Source organism: Engraulis encrasicolus, chromosome 17, assembly GCF_034702125.1.
Source record: "Engraulis encrasicolus isolate BLACKSEA-1 chromosome 17, IST_EnEncr_1.0, whole genome shotgun sequence".
Taxonomy (NCBI): domain Eukaryota; kingdom Metazoa; phylum Chordata; class Actinopteri; order Clupeiformes; family Engraulidae; genus Engraulis; species Engraulis encrasicolus.
In genome coordinates this window covers 11237403-11256757 of record NC_085873.1, presented here as the reverse complement: position 1 = coordinate 11256757, position 19355 = coordinate 11237403, and the positions used below count along the sequence as shown (strand labels likewise).

General features: G+C 42.2%; 1 protein-coding gene across 4 annotated transcripts in view; it reads left to right on the top strand.

The window, feature by feature from the left end:
• Positions 1-14866, top strand: part of LOC134467808 (zinc finger MIZ domain-containing protein 1-like) — a 94725-nt gene extending 79859 nt beyond the window's left edge. For 2 of the 4 annotated variants that reach the window (XM_063221745.1, XM_063221748.1), the window contains 15 exons: positions 1-59; positions 544-849; positions 1523-1708; positions 2205-2279; positions 2655-2823; positions 3385-3526; positions 4535-4745; positions 7750-7855; positions 8300-8460; positions 9821-9888; positions 10006-10074; positions 10944-11194; positions 11789-11955; positions 12803-13315; positions 13881-14866. The exon at positions 1-59 is cut by the window's left edge and continues 140 nt beyond it. In XM_063221745.1, the coding sequence (XP_063077815.1) occupies positions 1-59; positions 544-849; positions 1523-1708; positions 2205-2279; positions 2655-2823; positions 3385-3526; positions 4535-4745; positions 7750-7855; positions 8300-8460; positions 9821-9888; positions 10006-10074; positions 10944-11194; positions 11789-11955; positions 12803-13315; positions 13881-13988 (2591 nt within the window). In that variant the 3' untranslated portion in view covers positions 13989-14866. The remainder of the gene's footprint in view (positions 60-543; positions 850-1522; positions 1709-2204; positions 2280-2654; positions 2824-3384; positions 3527-4534; positions 4746-7749; positions 7856-8299; positions 8461-9820; positions 9889-10005; positions 10075-10943; positions 11195-11788; positions 11956-12802; positions 13316-13880) is intronic. The other 2 variants (XM_063221747.1, XM_063221746.1) reach the window with 2 other exon arrangements.
• The last annotated feature ends 4489 nt before the right edge of the window (positions 14867-19355 follow it).

Genomic DNA, 19355 nt, shown 5'->3' with positions numbered 1-19355 from the left:
CGGCAACCGTCGCCGCCCTCCAGGAGACCCAGAACAAGGACATGAACCAATACGGACCGGTACATGACCTTTTACAAAATATTACGATATTATAATAATTACGATTATGATTAGGACGACTATGACGATACCTTTATGTCAGCTATTTCTATGATGATTATGATTACGACTGTGCCTCTGACCAAAGGAAGATATTGCACATGAACTGAACTTTTGAAGGCCAACGATTTCAATGCATCTAATTTTCAAGATGGCCGTGGAGTGAGCAACTGGAAGTTGAACACTGAGCTCCACACATTTTCATTTTGACTATGTTACAACACAGTTGGCTACGAACAGTCCCAATACAACACAAACTAAAATTAGTGGTGTTCCTCTGTTCCTCCCTCTTTTAAAACAGTATATTTTAGTTTATCCATTATGTATTTGGTAACAAAGCAACAGCAAACTTCTGTAGTTGTGCTAGCTAGCACTCCTGTTCTCAGACACTACCATGTCCATGCTAACACAGGCTAACACGTCTACCCTCTCTGCCCCCTACAGATGTCTTCCTCTTTTCAGATGGCACCCAACCAGGGCTACGGGGGCCAGTTCATGAACCAGCAGGGCCCCCCTCGAGGCCCCCCCTCCATGGGACCCGGCGGCATGAACCCAGGCGGCCCCATGGGGGGTGGCGGGGGCATGGGTGGACCCGGCATGGGAGGCCCGCCTATGGGCATGAACCAGCCACGACCCCAGGGCATGGGGCCCTTCGGGGGCCACGGCCAACGGATGCCCCAGCAAGGGTACCCGGGGCCCAGACCACAGGGGATGCCAATGCAGGGCATGAAGAGGCAATACCCAGGAGAGGTGGGTACAGGACATGGAAATGGGACTAGATCCCATCACTCGTTTGGTTTCTTGTTTATGTGTTTGTGTAGTATATGAGCAAGGCAATGCTTCAATGTCCCATCACTCCTGTTTGTTTGTGTCTGTAGCCTGATAGTGTGGAATTTACTTATCATCATTTGCTTCTCATTTACAAAAACAATACCATAGTAATATTCTACTATGACAAAACACAGAGTCCTTAGTAGTACCGTATTTAGGCCATCGCCATTCTGCGAACAAAAAAAACGTATAACATGAACAATGTCACAATGCAATGCACAAGACTTAAAGAAAACGCAAAGCAAAGTTCAGTATCAAATTTCAGTCCAGTCGCTTGGTTTAGTAATGAGCGAATGAGTCTTTGATTGTGTCATAAACATTATGAGTCATGTCTGGTGGCCAGAATACAGTACACAAATTTCCGCAGAGTAATGACTCAGAAAGAAACAGTTCTTCTGTTAGATACACAGACATTTCTTGAAATTGACAGAGATCAACAACAAGCAAGTTAATGAATACATTATTAAATTTAGTAAGTTTAGTAAATCAATCAACAAATCAATCAATCAATCAATCAATCAATCAATCAATCAATCAATCAATCAATCATTGAGTGAGATAGTAAGATTTCTTTTCTGTCACCCCCTCCCAGGGCAACTATGGGGGCCAGCAGTACGGACCAAACAGCCAGTTCCCTCCTGGCCAGCAGGGGCAGTACCCCAACCCCAACGCCTCACGGCCCCTGCCCTCGCCCAACTACCCTGGCCAGAGGATGCCAGGGCAGCAGAACTCCGGCCCATACCCCCCACCCGGAGCCCCCATGGGCCAGTACTTTAAGGTGAGTCTGAGGAGTTACGGTACAGAGCGGGTATGGTCTACCTGTCTAGAAAAATGTGTGCATAAAAGTTTTGATAAAACTTTGATTATATACATTCATATGATGTAGCCATTCCATAAATTGCCTAGTGACGCTCATTTATAAATACATTATTTTTTGTTGAATTTCAAACTGAAATTTAGCAATATTAGGGGGGAAATAATGTTTTGTGCTTGGAAAAGGGTGTATTGCAGAAATAATCTTAGGTGCAAAAGGGGGTCCCAGCTGGAAAAGTTTGGGAACCACTGCACCAGTGGTCATGAAGAGCAATCTGTTCTAGTCCGTTCTGTTCTATTCCATTTTGTTCTATTCTATTCTGTTTAGTTATGTTCTATTGTATTCTATCTACACTGTTCTTTTCTAATAGAAAACACGGACATAAATGATATGCCTATGACAAAATGCTATGTGATGCATTCATTGAGACATGTGGTTTTTATCTCCTCTCTCCCTTTAGCAAGAGCCATTTAATGGGCAGAGTAATAACTTTTCTGGGAGTGGATTCCAGTATAGCCAAGGGAATATGAACGGGGTAAGTGCATCAGTAGTAATCATGTCCATAAGTGAAACACATTCAATACTTAATCCACTCTCCATTGATATGTATCATACCATCAGTGCCAAGTATTTAATTGCAACACCTCAGAAATACTGCAGAGTAGAAAGGTGTATTGGTTTCTTTCTATTGCCATCATCAAACAGTCCTGCTTCAGGAGACCACTTCCCTTGCATATGATCTAAGGAAGGGTAATAATCATGTCTTGCAAGGCAAAAAAGGTCTCACAAAGTTTTATAAACATTAACTCTTTGTCTTGTCCACTACTGACATTAATAATGTGATTTTGGGCATGGTGTGTGGACTGTGTGTGCGAGTTGTAATGTTAATGTGTGTTGATGTTCTTCTCAGGCTCCTCGGCCAGTAGGCAACTATCCCCATTCGCCAGTGCCAGGCAACCCCACGCCCCCCATGACCCCAGGAAGCAGTATGCCGCCATACTTGTCCCCCGGACAGGACGTGAAGCCGATCTTCCCGCCAGACATCAAACCAAATATGAGCGCACTGCCTCCCCCTCCAGGTGTGTGTCTGAAGTGCAGTCCTCAGTCTGTGTAGAGACTGAGGATATTCGATATCTGCTGAAATGATGGATTGTATTGATTAAAAGTATTATACATTTGTCTTTCAGCTGTGTGCAAAGTGTTTTCAATTCAGTTCTATCGGTTATGCACTAATGACCGTTACGTATTGCTGAGTTTTAAATATACAGTAAAATGCTTTATTTCCAATGGCAGCTCTCTGATTTTTATTATGGCATGGTCTGGGCCAGGGCCATAACCAGACATTTTCAAATACCGGGGTCAAATGCTTTGTGCTGCACTGCATACTGTACATTTAGAATGCTTCAAACACTTCAGTCAAACTCTTAAGTTTGTTTTCATTAATCACTGGCTCGGGGATAAATGGGGGTGGAGTATATAGACTGAATTTATCATTGTTGATCATATATCGATTTTCATCAATAGATACATTTTACATTACTGAAAAAAATACTGAGGACATGACCTCTGTGTCCTCAATGGTAGTTACGGCCATGGATGCGAGCTATGAACACTTACCCTTTTTTTCCCTCCCTTCACAGCGAACCCCCATGAGGAGCTGCGCCTGACGTTCCCGGTGCGCGACGGTGTCGTCCTGGAGCCCTTCAGGCTGGAGCATAATCTGGCGGTCAGCAACCACGTCTTCCACCTCAGGCCCTCCGTACACCAGACACTCATGTGGAGGTGAGACTCCCTTTCATAACACAGAAACAACTTTGCCGCCTTGACCACCGTGGCTCAGGAATGTCCGTTATGTCAGGAACTCTGGTTCAATTCCAGCCTGAAGTCATTGAACCAACCCTACCCCATCACTCTCTCCCAACCATTTCCCTCCTCATTGTCATAATAACATCAAAACCTTCAAAAATATTTTAAATTCCGTCCAAAAATCCCAGCAAAAAAAGAAACAATTCCACCAAATGTGCTTCCATATTTCCTATCATTTTGAGAGGTTTCAGACTTGTTGTGACCTTAATAGGATGTGGTCCATTTATGTCTGATGAGGGTGTATCACAGTTTTTTTTTATTCACCGTCAAGTCAAGGTTTTACTCAACACACAGTTATTCAACTGAAACTACAGGTGGACCTTAGGTTCTTTTAAATGACTTGCAAAGTAATGGCAAATGCAAATGACTAAATTATATTTAGGCATGAAAGGAGTAATTCCGGGTAAGTCATGTTGTGCACTTGAATAAAGAAAAAGCATTGCATCTGTGCTGCTACGGTGTGGTCTCTCCAGTGTATATTTAGGCATGGTGTCCATTAGGGATGCACCGATACCGATACTGCTCATTACACTCGTACTCGCGCTCGTCAAGCACTTGCCGATACCAGCTACGAGTACTACTATTACTCAAAACAATGCAAAATCTTGTCATGTTCTATCGACTTGAAATCAGCATGGAAAAAAGTGCCACCTCATACATTTACTAACATTTGAATCTAAATGGAAATGGATAATAAAAATATCACAGGTGGAAAAAAACAAGGCCATGCATTTATTTTCATTGTATTTTGGTGGTAAAAGGTATCGGTATCGGTACTCGGTATCGGCAAGTACACACATTAATGTACTCGTACTTGTATCGGTTTTCAAAAAAGTGGTATCGGTGCATCCCTAGTGTCCATGTCTTATTGCACTTACCGGTATTACCGTACCTGACTGTGTGTGTCTATGCTGCCCCCTGCAGGTCAGACCTGGAGCTGCAGTTCAAGTGCTACCACCACGAGGACCGTCAGATGAACACCAACTGGCCGGCGTCGGTCCAGGTGAGCGTGAACGCCACGCCCCTGACCATCGAGCGCGGCGACAACAAGACCTCCCACAAGCCCCTGCACCTGAAGCAGGTGTGCCAGCCGGGACGCAACACCATCCAAATCACCGTCACCGCCTGCTGCTGCGTGAGTATTGAGTAGAGGATTAGTGATGTGAATGTGATTACGTGTGTGTGTGTGTGTGTGTGTGTGTGTGTGTGTGTGTGTGTGTGTGTGTGTGTGTGTGTGTGTGTGTGTGTGTGTGTGTGTGTGTGTGTGTGTGTGTGTGTGTGTGTGTGTGTGTGTGTGTGTGTGTGTGTGCATGTGTGTGCTGCTGTGATTATTCTACAGTATATCACGAAAGTGAATACACCCCTCACAGTTTTGCAGATGTTTGAGTATATCTTTTCATAGGAAAGCATTACAGAAATGTAACTTTGACACAATGATTAGTGACCTTTTAACAACATATTTAACCGCTTACATTTCTTGTTCACTCAGAAAAAAACTAAATACAGCCATTAATGTTTGAACATGTACTCACAAAAGTGAGTACACCCCAAATTAAAATCCGATAGAGAAGGGGCTATGTTGGCTCGAATCGTCTCGAAATGAAACAAAATGAAAAGGGATGACAAGGGAGGTCATCAGTGTGCGTTTCAACCTTTCTTTGCATTGAACTTTTAAATTTTGAGTCTTCATCTGGCTTAAATAGATTGGTGTGAGATTTGAATGCAATCCTATGGAGAATATCATGATCTGCTTCAGTAGTCACAGTGCATGTTGACATGCATGTTTCTTTTAGGTGTATTTCAGATTGCCAATGATGACAGCATTCATGCATCCCCAAACCATGTCAGTCCCACTACCATGCTTGGCTTATGAGAGGATACACCTTTTTTGTACAACTCACTTGTTTACCACCACACATGCTTGACACCATCTAAAGCAAATTTGTTTATCTTGGTCTCAAGAGAGATGAACAGACCAAGGATATGGATCACTGGAACCATGTTGTGTGATCTGAAGAGACCAAGATGAACAAATTTGCTTTAGATGGTGTCAAGCATGTGTGGTGGTAAACAAGTGAGTTGTACAAAAAAGGTGTATCCTCTCATAAGCCAAGCATGGTAGTGGGACTGACATGGTTTGGGGATGCATGAATGCTGTCATCATTGGCAATCTGAAATACACCTAAAAGAAACATGCATGTCAACATGCACTGTGACTACTGAAGCAGATCATGATATTCTCCATAGGATTGCATTCAAATCTCACACCAATCTATTTAAGCCAGATGCAGACTCAAAATTTAAAAGTTCAATGCAAAGAAAGGTTGAAACGCACACTGATGACCTCCCTTGTCATCCCTTTTCATTTCGTTTCATTTCGAGACGATTCGAGCCAACATAGCCCCTTCTCTACCGGATTTTAATCTGGGGTGTACTCACTTTTGTGAGTACATGTTCAAACATTAATGGCTGTATTTAGTTTTTTTCTGAGTGAAAAAGAAATGTAAGCGGTTAAATATGTTGTTAAAAGGTCACTAATCATTGTGTCAAAGTTACATTTCTGTAATGCTTTCCTATGAAAAGATATACTCAAACATCTGCAAAACTGTGAGGGGTGTATTCACTTTCGTGATATACTGTATATGATTCTGTGTAGTACTTTGTCTGTATTTGTGAGGAAGATGGAGGTAGAGGTTTCAGGCCACCAGGGCTTCAATGGGGCTCTAATATTCAACAGATTACATTAAGGACAAGTGGGAACAGATATTGAATAAAACCATTAATGGAAAGGATTGAAAACTGTGTCTTAAAGATATTAATAGGCCTACATATACAAGATCCCTGTACTGGCAGGAATACACTTGGAAGAATAATATTAGATACTTCTTGACACCATCAACAACAGCTAAATACCTTCAAACCAGTATAGGTTGTTGGAGGGAATGTGTTATCCCTTGTAAGGTGTTCGGGTCGGTCTCTCCCACTGAGATTCACTGGCTTTGGCTCATTGTCAGTGAGGAACATGAAAAACAAATAGTGACCCCCCCTCGCTAATCCCCCCTGCACATTTCTATTACACAGAAGGTGTTCCCGGGTCATTTTGATCCTTATCACTTTGGGGGGCTTATACATCAATATTTTTTTAACTCTCTGATACAATAGTGATCACATGTTGAGTAGACAAGGCAGAGGGTGAATGATGTGGAAGAGGGAATGCAGATATCGTTCGGTCCTTCAGTTGTGCATCAATGTTTCAACCTTGCGCGATAAGAGCAGTGCTGGATCAATCCGAGAGCTTGGATTGAGTTTATTCACTTTCTTCCCTGTCTCCTTATCTTTCTCTCTCTGTATCTCTCACTCTCAAAAGCATATATACACAGAAATTCACAAGCATAATGAAGGGAACATGAGGGTGAATATGAGCCATGATTTTTTCCCTTTTAAATTATTTTTCTATATGCCCGGGTCAAAATGACCCAAACACCTTCTATGTAACAAAAACACAAACACCTTACAAGGGCTAAAAATGCTGATTATACACATATATTCTACTTATTGGTTATGAGTATATGTGTGCCAATGCACTGATGTAAAGATGAAAGTACATATAATTAATGAAAAGCATAGATGCATGTATTGTATTGTTGTATGTTTTTTTTCCTTTGTATGAATGTTTTACATTTACTATTATTTTATTGTTTATTGTTCTAATTACTATGATTTATCTATGAATTTATTCAATTTATTCACGGGCGGAAATGGTGAATTGCACATAAGGGTGGAGGAAAACTGATGAAAACAAAAATGTGCTCCCAAATTAGTAACCTTGATTGTTTATGTACTGAAAAATGTAATAACTGAATGAACACAAAGTTTTTAAAAAATAATATTCAACAGAAAGAAATATACTCATATAGGTATTTCTGTTGCGTTTAAAAGACAGGTTTTGTAGCCCCTAACGCAGGCCGTTCCACCAGTGGTATAGTCACTGAAAAAACGTTACTACCATAGGTATACACCACTATGACAGTACACAGGGCCTTTAGTAATGCATTACAACATGGTCATTGCCATTCTGGTCGTGTATTACCTGGCTAAAACACGTTATTCCTGCTTTGCTCCTTCTCTCTCCTCTCCAGTCGCACTTGTTTGTGCTCCAGCTGGTCCATCGGCCGTCTGTGCGGTCTGTGCTCCAGGGCCTTCTCAAGAAGAGGCTACTCCCCGCCGAGCACTGTATCACCAAAGGTACGCCCAGCACCACCATTACATTACATTACATTACACTGCATCACCAAAGGTACCACCACACCACCATTATTACATTACACTGAATCACCAAAGGTAAAGTACGTCCACACCAGCATTACATTACATTACACTGAATCACCAAAGGTACGCCCACACCAGCATTATATTACATTCCACTGCACCACCATTACATTACAATATATATTATACTATATTATATTATATTATATTATGTTATATTATATTATATTATATTATATTATATTATATTATATTATATTATATTATATTATATTATATCATATGTCATATAAAAGTTATTCAAATTAAATTAAATTAAATTGTTGCATTCAATAGCGTGCCTTTTGTCATGTTCTTGTATTTGTCCTGTGTGCCAATTGACCAATGGCTGTCCATCTCTCCCCTGTTGCTGCTGTGCAGTGAAGAGGAACTTCAGCAGCGTGGCGGCCTCCTCCGGGAACACCACCATGAACGGGGAGGACGGCGTGGAGCAGACAGCCATCAAAGTCTCGCTCAAATGCCCAATCACCTTCAGGCGCATCCAGCTTCCCGCACGGGGGCACGACTGCAAACACGTACAGGTGAGAGATTTTTTGTGAGCACTATACGGGAACTTTTTTACATTAAAGGGACAGTGTGTGAGATTTTTAGTTGCCCATTCACTAATGTTAACTTTTTCATGAATACTTACCACCACCATCAAATTCTAAGTATTCATTATGACTGGGAAAATTGCACTTTTCAAACATAAAAAGGGGGATCTTTTCCATGGTGAATTTCCAAAAATAGCCATTTTTAGCTGCAAAAATGACTCTTCTTGGACCATACTAGAAAATATTTGTTAACTACTTAGAAAACTTTCATGTAAAGATCAAATTTGGCAATTGTCAGCCCAGTTTCAATGAGCAGCATAGTTGCAGTACCCTTTTTGACCATTTCCTGCACAGTGTCCCTTTAAACAGAGCTTTATACAGTAAAACTAGAAGTGCTCCTAAAGTGTGTCTACCTCATTAGTTACAGTGGAATAGCCTGAATGATGTTTAAACTATGCAACATCATGCACTGGTGTTGTGATTACATCAGTAAAGCTAGATTTATGCTTAGGACGCATAGCCTCTGCGTCCGTCCGTTTTCTGTCTATGCAAGTCCACGCCCCCCTCTCAGAGGCTCTGCGCCCGTCGTCGAGCGTCTCGAAAAAAAATCGAACTATCCGTAGGACGGACACAGAGTACGCGGACAAAAAGGCGCTATGATTGGTCGTCTCGCTACTTCCTTGTTCTGTTCTTGTGGCAGCGCAATGCCAGTAGTTTGCGAGAGCAGAGCTGTATTCTGTTAAAAACTTTATTAATGCCTTCTGTGTAAATGTGTGTAAATACACGAAGCTACAAGCTAAGTAACAAACAATGCATCAGTTGAACACTCGTGGCACAATGCCTGCAGTTTTACTACCGTTCCTCCACCGAATGTAAACACACATCGGCAGAATCAACTGTCTTTACATGCTTGCATTTTCTGCTCGTGAAAACAGACTGGGTATGTCAAATAATGATACCAGTGCATTGCCTTTGCAATTTGTGTGAAAATACCTAGCTAACCGGGATTGAAAGCAACATTGCTTAATAATGACAGCAGTGCTTACAATGTAGTGAAAGTAGCCTAATTGCGCAATTTCAAATGTGGCTCGCGACGAGACCTCGGACCTCGCAGAACTCGCAGATGCATGAATACAATGTTGGTTCGTGGCCACTCCCATGCGAGTTTTGACGAGCGCAGTTGCAGAAGTCTAATCTGACCTTAAGAGTACTTCTTCTACTGCCTCTGAGTTTAATTATTTTTCAATTTATGTTGAATATTAGCACACATATTGAAAGTAACTGATTCTGGGGCAATAGATTTGAGAAAAAAAAAAATTGAACAATTGCAAATGATTTCTCTTTCTAGTGCTTCGATTTGGAGTCGTACTTGCAGCTAAATTGTGAACGAGGCACGTGGCGATGTCCAGTATGCAAGTAAGTCAGAGAAGCATGCTTATGTTTTCTGTGTTTAATTCTTTGGGGGGAATATAGTATTGAAAGTTATCATAAGGATTGTATTAACATGAGTCTAATTTATCTTCTGTCTTTCAGTAAAACTGCATTATTAGAAGGCCTGGAGGTCGACCAGTACATGTGGGGAATCCTGAATGCCATACAAAAGTAAGTAAAAGTGTGAACTTTCTGTTTAGAATAGTATCTAACATAGGTGTCAGTGGCGTGCACAGACATTTTGCGGGGCAGGTGCTCGAGGTGGGGCATGTAAAACTCCCAGCTGCCTTATTAGGATATGGAGGCTATATACTATTATGTCGGGGGACTTGTCACATGCTTTTGGTCATAAAGCATTTTGTACTATACGTAGATAATCATGTCAACATGCAGCACAGTACATTGTGAAAAAAATCCAAAAAAGGAACTTTCAAATAGTGCCTTGTTTGTCCAGCAAGGCAAAGGGGCAGGTGCTGTAGCACCACCAGGTCCCTATCTGTGCACGTCTATGACGGGTGTGCAGTGCCTCAACGGGATAAGATGCTGCACTAGGTAAACTGGGTTTGACTCTGACCGAAAGTTATTTTCTAATCCTTCCCCATCTCTCTCTCCCCACTTGTTTCCAGTCCCTCTTCACTGTACTGTCTGAAATAAAGGTACAGAAAAGGCCATATCAATATAACGTATCAGTCCGAAAGCTGTCGTACACATCATTAGCCTGGTTTTACCAGACCACATTAATTACTTAGTAATTCATTTTTGGTCTGGATCCTCGATGCCCCGGAGCGCTTGGGTGGGGTGAGCTCAGCTCTAGTTTGAAATGAGTGGACCAATCAGTGATAGTTGGCGTTCATGACATATGTTGTGATGCGCCCAAGTGCGTTTGTTTATTGGCCGACCATCTGGTGGACGACTAAACCCTCCCCAGAGAAGCATAATCAGACCATTTGTGAATTACGAAGTAATTCAAAATGAATGTTCTGGCCTGTCAGGCTAACTGATCACTACAGAACTGTAATTATGACCTCTGACTTCCACAGCTCGGAATTTGAGGAGGTGACGATCGACCCGACGTGTAGCTGGCGACCGGTGGCCATCAAGTCGGAAATGCACATCAAGGAGGACCCCGACGGGCCCCTGGCCAAGCGCTTCAAGACCATGAGCCCCAGCCAGATGGTCATGCCCAACGTCATGGACATGATCGCACAGTTAGGGCCCGGGCCCTCGCCATACCCCAACATGTCCTCCCAGCAACAGCAGCAACAACAAGGGGGTGAATATGGCAATCAAGGTATGAAACAAGCAGTTAAAGATGTGGCTAGTTAGCTTTAGCCAAACAGCTTAGCATTTGTTATTGTTAATGAAATGAAAGGAATGGGGTCCATCGCCATGCCATCCGCAGCCGCAACAGCAACAACAAGGGGGTGAATATTGCAAGCAACGTATGAAACAAGTAAGGAAGGATATGGCTAGTTAGCCTCATCCAAGGATCCTCCAGGATTTGGGGATGTTGCCATTTGCAATTGTAATGCAACCTCAACCAAATCTAGTGAATTCACCATGGGACAGAGTGATGATTAGAGAGTAATGAGAGAGATCTCTTCTTCTGCTTTGCCAGTGGCAAAGTTTATTTTTGTGAGCGCTGATTGGCGAACACTTCAACAAGGCAAAGAATTTGTGCAAAGTTGCGTTGAATTCACAAGATGTCATGCACAGATCAAACAAAACAATGATCTGGGCTATCCAGAGAGTCTAGTTGTAAGCAACTATTGGAGTTCGAAAATTGGAAATAGAAATAATCTGTCTCTCCTTCTCTCTCTCTCTCGCTCTCGCTCTCTCTCTCTCTCTCTCTCTCTCTCTCTCTCTCTCTCTCTCTCTCTCTCAGGTAACAATTTCCAGGGACACGGCGGCAGCTTTGACTTCCCGCACGGTAATGCTGGCTCGTCGGTGAGTGACTTTATGCACGGCCCGCCACAGCTCTCGCACCCGCCTGACATGGCCAGCTCTCTCATGGGCCCCGACAAACCCCTCAGCCACAGCATGCAAGACACAGTGAGTGCTTCTGATCCCACTGAGATTTTCTTAGTTCTAACTATAGAACGTCCCAATAGAACGGCCCAATAGAACGTCTTTGATCCCAGAATAGCATAGCATAGACTAGAACAGAATGGAATAGCATAGAATAAAATGTCAGGCACAGTGAGGGCTTCTGATCCCACCACGATTTTCTTAGGTCTAACAATAGAATGGCCCGATAGAACATATCTGATCCCACCTATAGATTTTCTGTGTAGAATAGAATAGCATTGCATAGACTAGAACAAAGTAGAATAGCATAGGATAGAATGTCAGGCACAGTGAGGGCTCTGTGGAATGTTGTGGCAGTAAGATTCCACCAATCTTATTTTGGATAATGTGGAATGGTTCCAGAGTGAAGTAGAACAGAATAAGGCATACTGAATTTGCATTCAATTCAAAGTCCAGAACAAAAATAGCAGTTTTTCTGTTCAATTTCATAATTAGCAGATATCTGCAAATTAAAATCACTTGTTAACAGAGGTCCTCTGTTCTCTTCTTCAATCCTCTCTCTTCCTCGCCTTCCACTTCCCTCTCCTCTTCCTCCTCTCTCTTCCTCCTCTGTCTCTTCCTCCTCTCTTTCCCTCCTCTGTCCTCCTCTTCCTCCTCTCTCCACGTCTACCCTCCTTTTCCTCCTTTCTCTTCATCCCCCATCCTCCTCCCCCTCCTCTTCTTCATTTCTCCATGTCCTCTCTACACCTCCCCTTCTTCTTCCTCCTCTCTGCACCTCCTCTTCCTCCTTTCTCCACCTCTCTCTCCTTCTTCTTCCTTCTTTCTCCACCTCCTCTCTCCACATCCCCCTCCTCTCTTACTCCTCCGCCAGGTACCTCACTCCATCAGCACTGACTCCCCCCACAACCCCATGCAGCAACAGCAGCAGCACCACCAGCAGCAGCAGCAGGGTCTGCACGGCCCCTCCCACCCGGGCACCCCATCAGGACAGCCACTCCACCACGGTGGCGGTGGCCCAGGGGGCCCAGGAGTCCCCGGGGGTCCCCAGCCTGGGGGTCCCCAACCTGGCCGCCAGCAGCAGCATCATCAGCAGCAGCAACACCCACCTCCTCAAGGCCAACCTCATCCGCATCCGCATCCACATCCACATCCACATCCACATCCCCAACAGCAGCACACACCCCAACAGCAGCAGCAGACCCAGCAGCACCAACAGTCCCAGCAGCAGCAGCAACAGCAACAGCAGCAGCAGCAGCAGCAGCAGCAGCAGCTATCCCAGCAAGGCCCCAACAGCCACCCATCGTCACATCCAGATCTGGGCTTCAACCCCTCGGCTGGGCTAGATGGGCAGGTGCCGCCCGACATGCCTGAACCTTCCCTGGATGTGAGTAAAGCTGCATTTGTTAACCCTTTTATGTGCAGCGTCTTCATACGTGGACAGTAATTCTAACTTCATTTCAGATGGGTAAATTCCGGTTATTTTTTTCCACATTACATGGGAGGTTCATCACAATATTTTAACTGCAGTTATAACTTTGTAGACCAAATATTGCGGTAAGCACACCCACAGTATAACTACACAGTGTATAGATGACATTACACAGGGCTGTAACAATGCACTCGACCCATGATTTGGTTTGTATCAGAATTTTTGACCTACGGTTCGACACACCCCACGATTTTCAAAATGTGTGTTTTGGATTACTAGCTTACTACCAATAAAAGCACCATCAAAGCAGGGCATGTGTTTGTTTTTTGGACTGAAGGGTAACAAAACTTTGAAACGATACAGTATCATGACTGCATCTTACGATTTCTCGATTCGATACAAAATCGTTACAGTCCTACACACGACACTACTGATAGCCACGGATATTAATAATGTGGCATATTATCTATTACATTGTTTCTGATCCATAACTGTCATCTCTCCCTCTCTCTCCTTGAAGCTTCTTCCTGACCTGGCCAACCCAGACGACCTCTTGTCTTACCTTGACCCTCCCGACCTGCCTAGCAATAACAACGACGACCTTCTCTCCTTATTTGAAAATAACTGAGGTGACAAACACTAAAAAGACGGCAGCAGGCACCTCCTTCCTTCCTTCCTTTACTTCCTGATTGTCTCCTATTGGTTGGGAGGCAGCAGCAACACTTTGGTGAGACCGGCCTATTGGTCGGTTGACAGCAACAACACAGTACTTGATGGAAAAGAAAAAAAAACTCAATGAACTCACAAAAAGATGCACTCCCCCTCTCTTCTTCCTCTACAATGGACAGTTTTCAGAGGCGTGACTGAACAGTTTTACAGAAAAAAAGAAACAAGGAAAAGACAGAAAGAACGAAATTATAAATGCAACTTGTTTGCATTTGCACTGGTGGCCATAGAGTGACAACCTGGAAAAAGACGTCATGGAAAACAAAAAACTGTGCAGCTATTCTAGAACTTTTCTTTTTTTTGTTTTCAAAAAAGAAAATCTAAGGCACGTGGGATCTTTGTGTGAACCTTCTCAAATATGTAGTAGCATTTTTTTTTTAACTCAGATGTGTTTTACCTGAAGAAGTTTAAAACAAAACACAAATTTGTCAACAAAAGTCACAAGAAAATTGTCAAAAAAAAGTCCCACCCTGGCCAGTCTGTCCACCCATTTTGTGTTCTACGTTTGTCTTTTCAGTCCATCAGAAAATCCTGGTGTTATTAACGTCTCTTATTTCCTCCCCGTTGCAACCAGTAGTACTGTCTATTCCAAGCGCATACATTGAAAGCACAAGTGGGTAGCCATTTTAATGAATTACATGACTAACGTTTTTTTTTTTTTTGGAACTAGGAGCACGTCTCAAAGGGACATTAGTCTTTTATCCACAGTTGTCAACAACACAACAAAAACACTTTCGAAATGTCATATGTTCTCCCAAGAATTCTGCAATTGGACTTCATTGTTACATTCAACGTTATAACCATGGCATTTAGTAGGCTTTTGTGACACTCATGTAATGTGTACTAATTGACAGTCGTTAACACCCATAGGTATGAACACTAGATGGTGCACTGAACACTCCTTTGTATTGGAAACAAAAGGCATGTCGCCTCCATTTTATGCCAGATATTATGCTGCCATCAGTTGGTGACATGTACATTATGCTTTCAGTTTCAGTTCGGTTAAACAAGATGTATGAAAAACATAGGATGCCGGCCTAAGGTGGCGCTGCCTTAGGTTAGGCTAAACCGTAAGGCTGAACATGTGTCCATGTCTATGATTGAGACCAGAAGCATAGGTAATCTTCATCAGAAACTATGATAATTAATGGGGCCCATGAAATTGGCTTATCTGGCTTAAGACAGTGAGGACTGTAGTCCTGTGGGTTTGCAATAGTGGTGGTTGTCCTGGTGTTGTGATGAGGTGTACATCACGGCTCATGTCAAATGGAGCGATAAGGCTAAGACTTCAGAGCTATGTAAACCCACAGGCTGATGCGCCATGACCTACAGTACACTAAGCAGGGGTGCGTTCCTAGACAGTGTCTTTGATAACCAGATAGCACCTGACTAGGCTACCTATGGGAAGTTGCGTTGCAACCAAGTAAGTCTCGCACTTAGTAAGCAATGACGCTGTTGAGAAACACATCCGTGAGCTGATCTTCCTCTCCATGGACAACCATGTAATGTGCTAACCCTATATAAAATCCGTCCTTGACCGCACCATTGATTGCTAATCCATCTAGCGAGACATTGTAAAGTTAGCAGGTGCCACCACTTATGCCCTTATGTGGAAATCTTCACCATCTATAAGGTTTCTAATTAGGATTCATCTTCCTTGTCCTTGACTTTCAGAACAATTTATTCCTGAAAATATAATTATATTAAAATTGAAAACATTCGCTTGGTTTAGCAGTCTTTTCTAGAAGGGATACCACTTATTACATATACATTTGGTCTTCATATTTTTGTTACAAATCTTTTTTAAAAATCACAATTTCTTCTTTTATTGTTGTTGCAACTTCTCACCTAGTCAGCCGTGACTCAATATTTCATCGCCAAAGATGGGGAGAGGCGACATCTGTGTGTCTGTACGTATATACTGTAGAGTGAAGGATTGTGGGAAAATATTAGCAGATTATTACCCCATATTTCCCCTCCCCGTTACTGGAGCCATCGAGCTCACATCTTGCCATCTTTTTTATATTGAGTTCCCAAATACACTATACTACATATGAGTAGAGTTCTGTCCAGTATGCAAATGTATTATTTTTAAAAAAAGAAAAAAAGAAAGCTATTGTAAATATCCTTGTGAATATTTTTGTATCGTCTTAGATGATATTTGTCATTTTTTTCCATTTTTCTTTCTTTTGTTTAAAAAAAATGAAAACAAAAAACACCATTGTCCATATTTGTTCAGTTCGATCTCTCTCCTGTTGGGTGTGTGTGTCCTCAAAGTCATAAGCTCTGTCAATGGACCACACACACACACACACACACACACACACACACACACACACACACACACACACACACACACACACACACACACACGTTTGTCCTCACCTTGTGCAGTGTCCTCCTTACACACGCTATTATTCTCATAAGCTAATAGTCTCAGCTCTGTCTGCTGCTCGGTCAGTCTCAATTGCGCGTGCGCACACACACACACACACACACAGGCACACGTGTGTGCATGTACGCACACACATAACGACACACACACACGCACACACACATATACGGCGCACACGGCACATTTCTCCTTCAGTCCTCAGAGGGCACAGGGCTCTTGATCCCGACAGATTGGGCTTTGGTTTTTCCCAATGTGTACACGTAGATCCCTTATCCCACCCCATTTAAGCTTTTACACCTAGCTGCCATTTCCACCCAATCACAACAGTTGTGGATTTTTTTTGTTTTGTTTGTTTTTTTCCAGCTCCTGTTAAGCATTAGTCATGTCAGGCATTGATATTTTGTTGTTCACTGTGCTATAGACAGACACTAAAGTGTACACCCAGCAGAGAAGTAACAGTCTCCAACATTGCCACCTGCTTTTATTTTTCTACGCCGTGACCTGGGAATATAATGTGGAACACACAAGGGGTGAGACAGTGTGAATATCAGAATTGTTCGTAAAATGTCAATATGTAAAAGTGGTATTTGGAAAACCTACGTATATCAACGCCTTACATGAAATAAATATGATATTGTTTTTATTTTTGTTATCGAAAATGCTAAAGACCATTTAAAAATTGTATCCCATTCTTTGTTGTTTTTTTGTTTGTTTGTTTAATCTGTTTTGTTTTATCCATTTTTTGTTTGCTTTGGTTTGTGTTTTTCGTAAATTATTTTTTATTGGTTTTACTATTGAAGTGTAAGGCTAGAAAGTTCATTTCATTTTAACAACATGTAGCCATGTATTGATTAAACACAAGATCATGTAAACATGTTACTTCGAGTGGCATATGTGCGTACGGTAGAGAGCGGAGTTTTCCCAGTGCTGCATAACATGATTTTAGACAGTTTTTAATATCGGCATAGTCAGTGAACTCAAATGAACTCAAAATGCCCTTCCATACAAGTGACTCGTCTTGATACATGCATACAGGGACAATTTTGTGTTTAATCATTATATCATTTTGACGTCTATGAAACTGCATTAATGAGATATCATTGGGTCGAATCATCCATTTACGCTGTTTGTTAGCCAGGCAGTTCAATTCAGAATCCATTAGGAAACTACGGGAAAAAAACGTCCACCCATGATAATCTGCTGCGAAGTTGCACAGTGATCAAAAATGAATCATTTCACTTTTTTTCTCTCTGCGTTTTTTATTTCTGTGAGAAAAGCCTTCATTCCCAGAACAGCAAGGTAGAACTCGATGTGCAACTGGCCAGTGTGGTCATACCCCGGGGGTACTAAAGCTTGGCCGCGAAACATTTGACACCCAAAAGATGCCTGTACATATGTAAATGAGCATAAGGACTTGTTGACAGAAATGTATTCATCTTAAATGGGAATGTGCATTGTTTCTTCAGACTTATTTGAGATATTTAAAAAAGTTTAGAAAACTTATGTCCCATCCCTACCCCACCCACCTGCTGACCTATTGCCCACCACTTTAAAACAAACGAATTAACAGCGATAACATGTCTGTGAAGATTTTTTTGTCATCCAGGTCATGTTAGTCAAGCTCTTTTGACTTATCGTGTGGAGTGAAAATACAGATTTTTGTCCGTTTCTTTTTTTCTGGTCAGCATTTGTGATTGATAGATCTTGCCATTTGTTTCAGCTTTTTGTGATATTCATACTCTGACCTCTTGTCGGTGGGAAAATTGGACGGAAAACTGTTTCTGATCACCTGCAAATAGAGCCAAGGTGCTAATACGCAAAAGGAAATTTTCAAATAAAATAATTACGACATTATTTGGGAATGTTCTAAAGTTTTGTGGGGAAAACAATAAAGGAAATGGCAATGTACTTTGAGTGTTTTTTGAAAGATTGTAACCAAATTCATAGTTTGTACACTTTTTATATCATGATCTGATTGCAAATTAAATGGTACAATCTGAGGTGATTCACAAGCAAAAAACAACAATGTGGCCATTGTCTTTATGTTTGTACATTGTATGTACAATCATTTCATACTTAAAACAGGTCAGAAATAAAGAAGCTAATTGTGATTTTTAGTCTTGCAGAACTGTATGTAGTTAGATGATGTGACAGCCTAATATTTATCTAATAAATATGTATTCAGATGATACCTGTATTCTTCTGTCTTTGTGTCATTTTTCATCTACCGTGTGTACAGTACATCAGTCAGACTCAGAGGCTCTACGCAACATTCTTTTTTGTCTCATAAACTGGCCCATTTACTGTACAGGCTAGAGGGCCTACAGTAAGGGCAGTCATGGGTAAGCGGCATAAGATTTGTTGCCCAAAGGTTTCCGGTTTGACTCCTGACCCACCAGGTTACTGGGGGGAATAATTAACCAGTGTTCTCCCCCCATTCTCCTCCATGACCGAGTTACACTGAGCATAGCACCGTCCCGCTGCACTGCTCTCTGCGGGGCTCCCTAGACCTTTAGATCAGTGATATCGTGCTGTGCTTCCCATTCCAGACTGGAGCTTTAACTGGTAGGTCACAGGTCCCTAACCCGAGTAAAGGACTGCACAGGAAGACCTTGGTTATACTGACAACCCTGCTCACTTTCTGCAAATGCCACTGTATCTTACGTAACGTTCTACCGTGGAACAAGATGGAGCTACATTGTTGTAAAATTTAACTTTATCAAACTCGTTATACTGTAACCAGTGTCACTGACACTGTTTAGACAACTCAGATGGATCGACTAAGAGTCCATATTTCCAATGAGGAAAACATTGTCTAGCGTTTCATGTCCACTTAAAAGCCCAGAGACCTTTGACCTCCAGACAGGTGTTCAA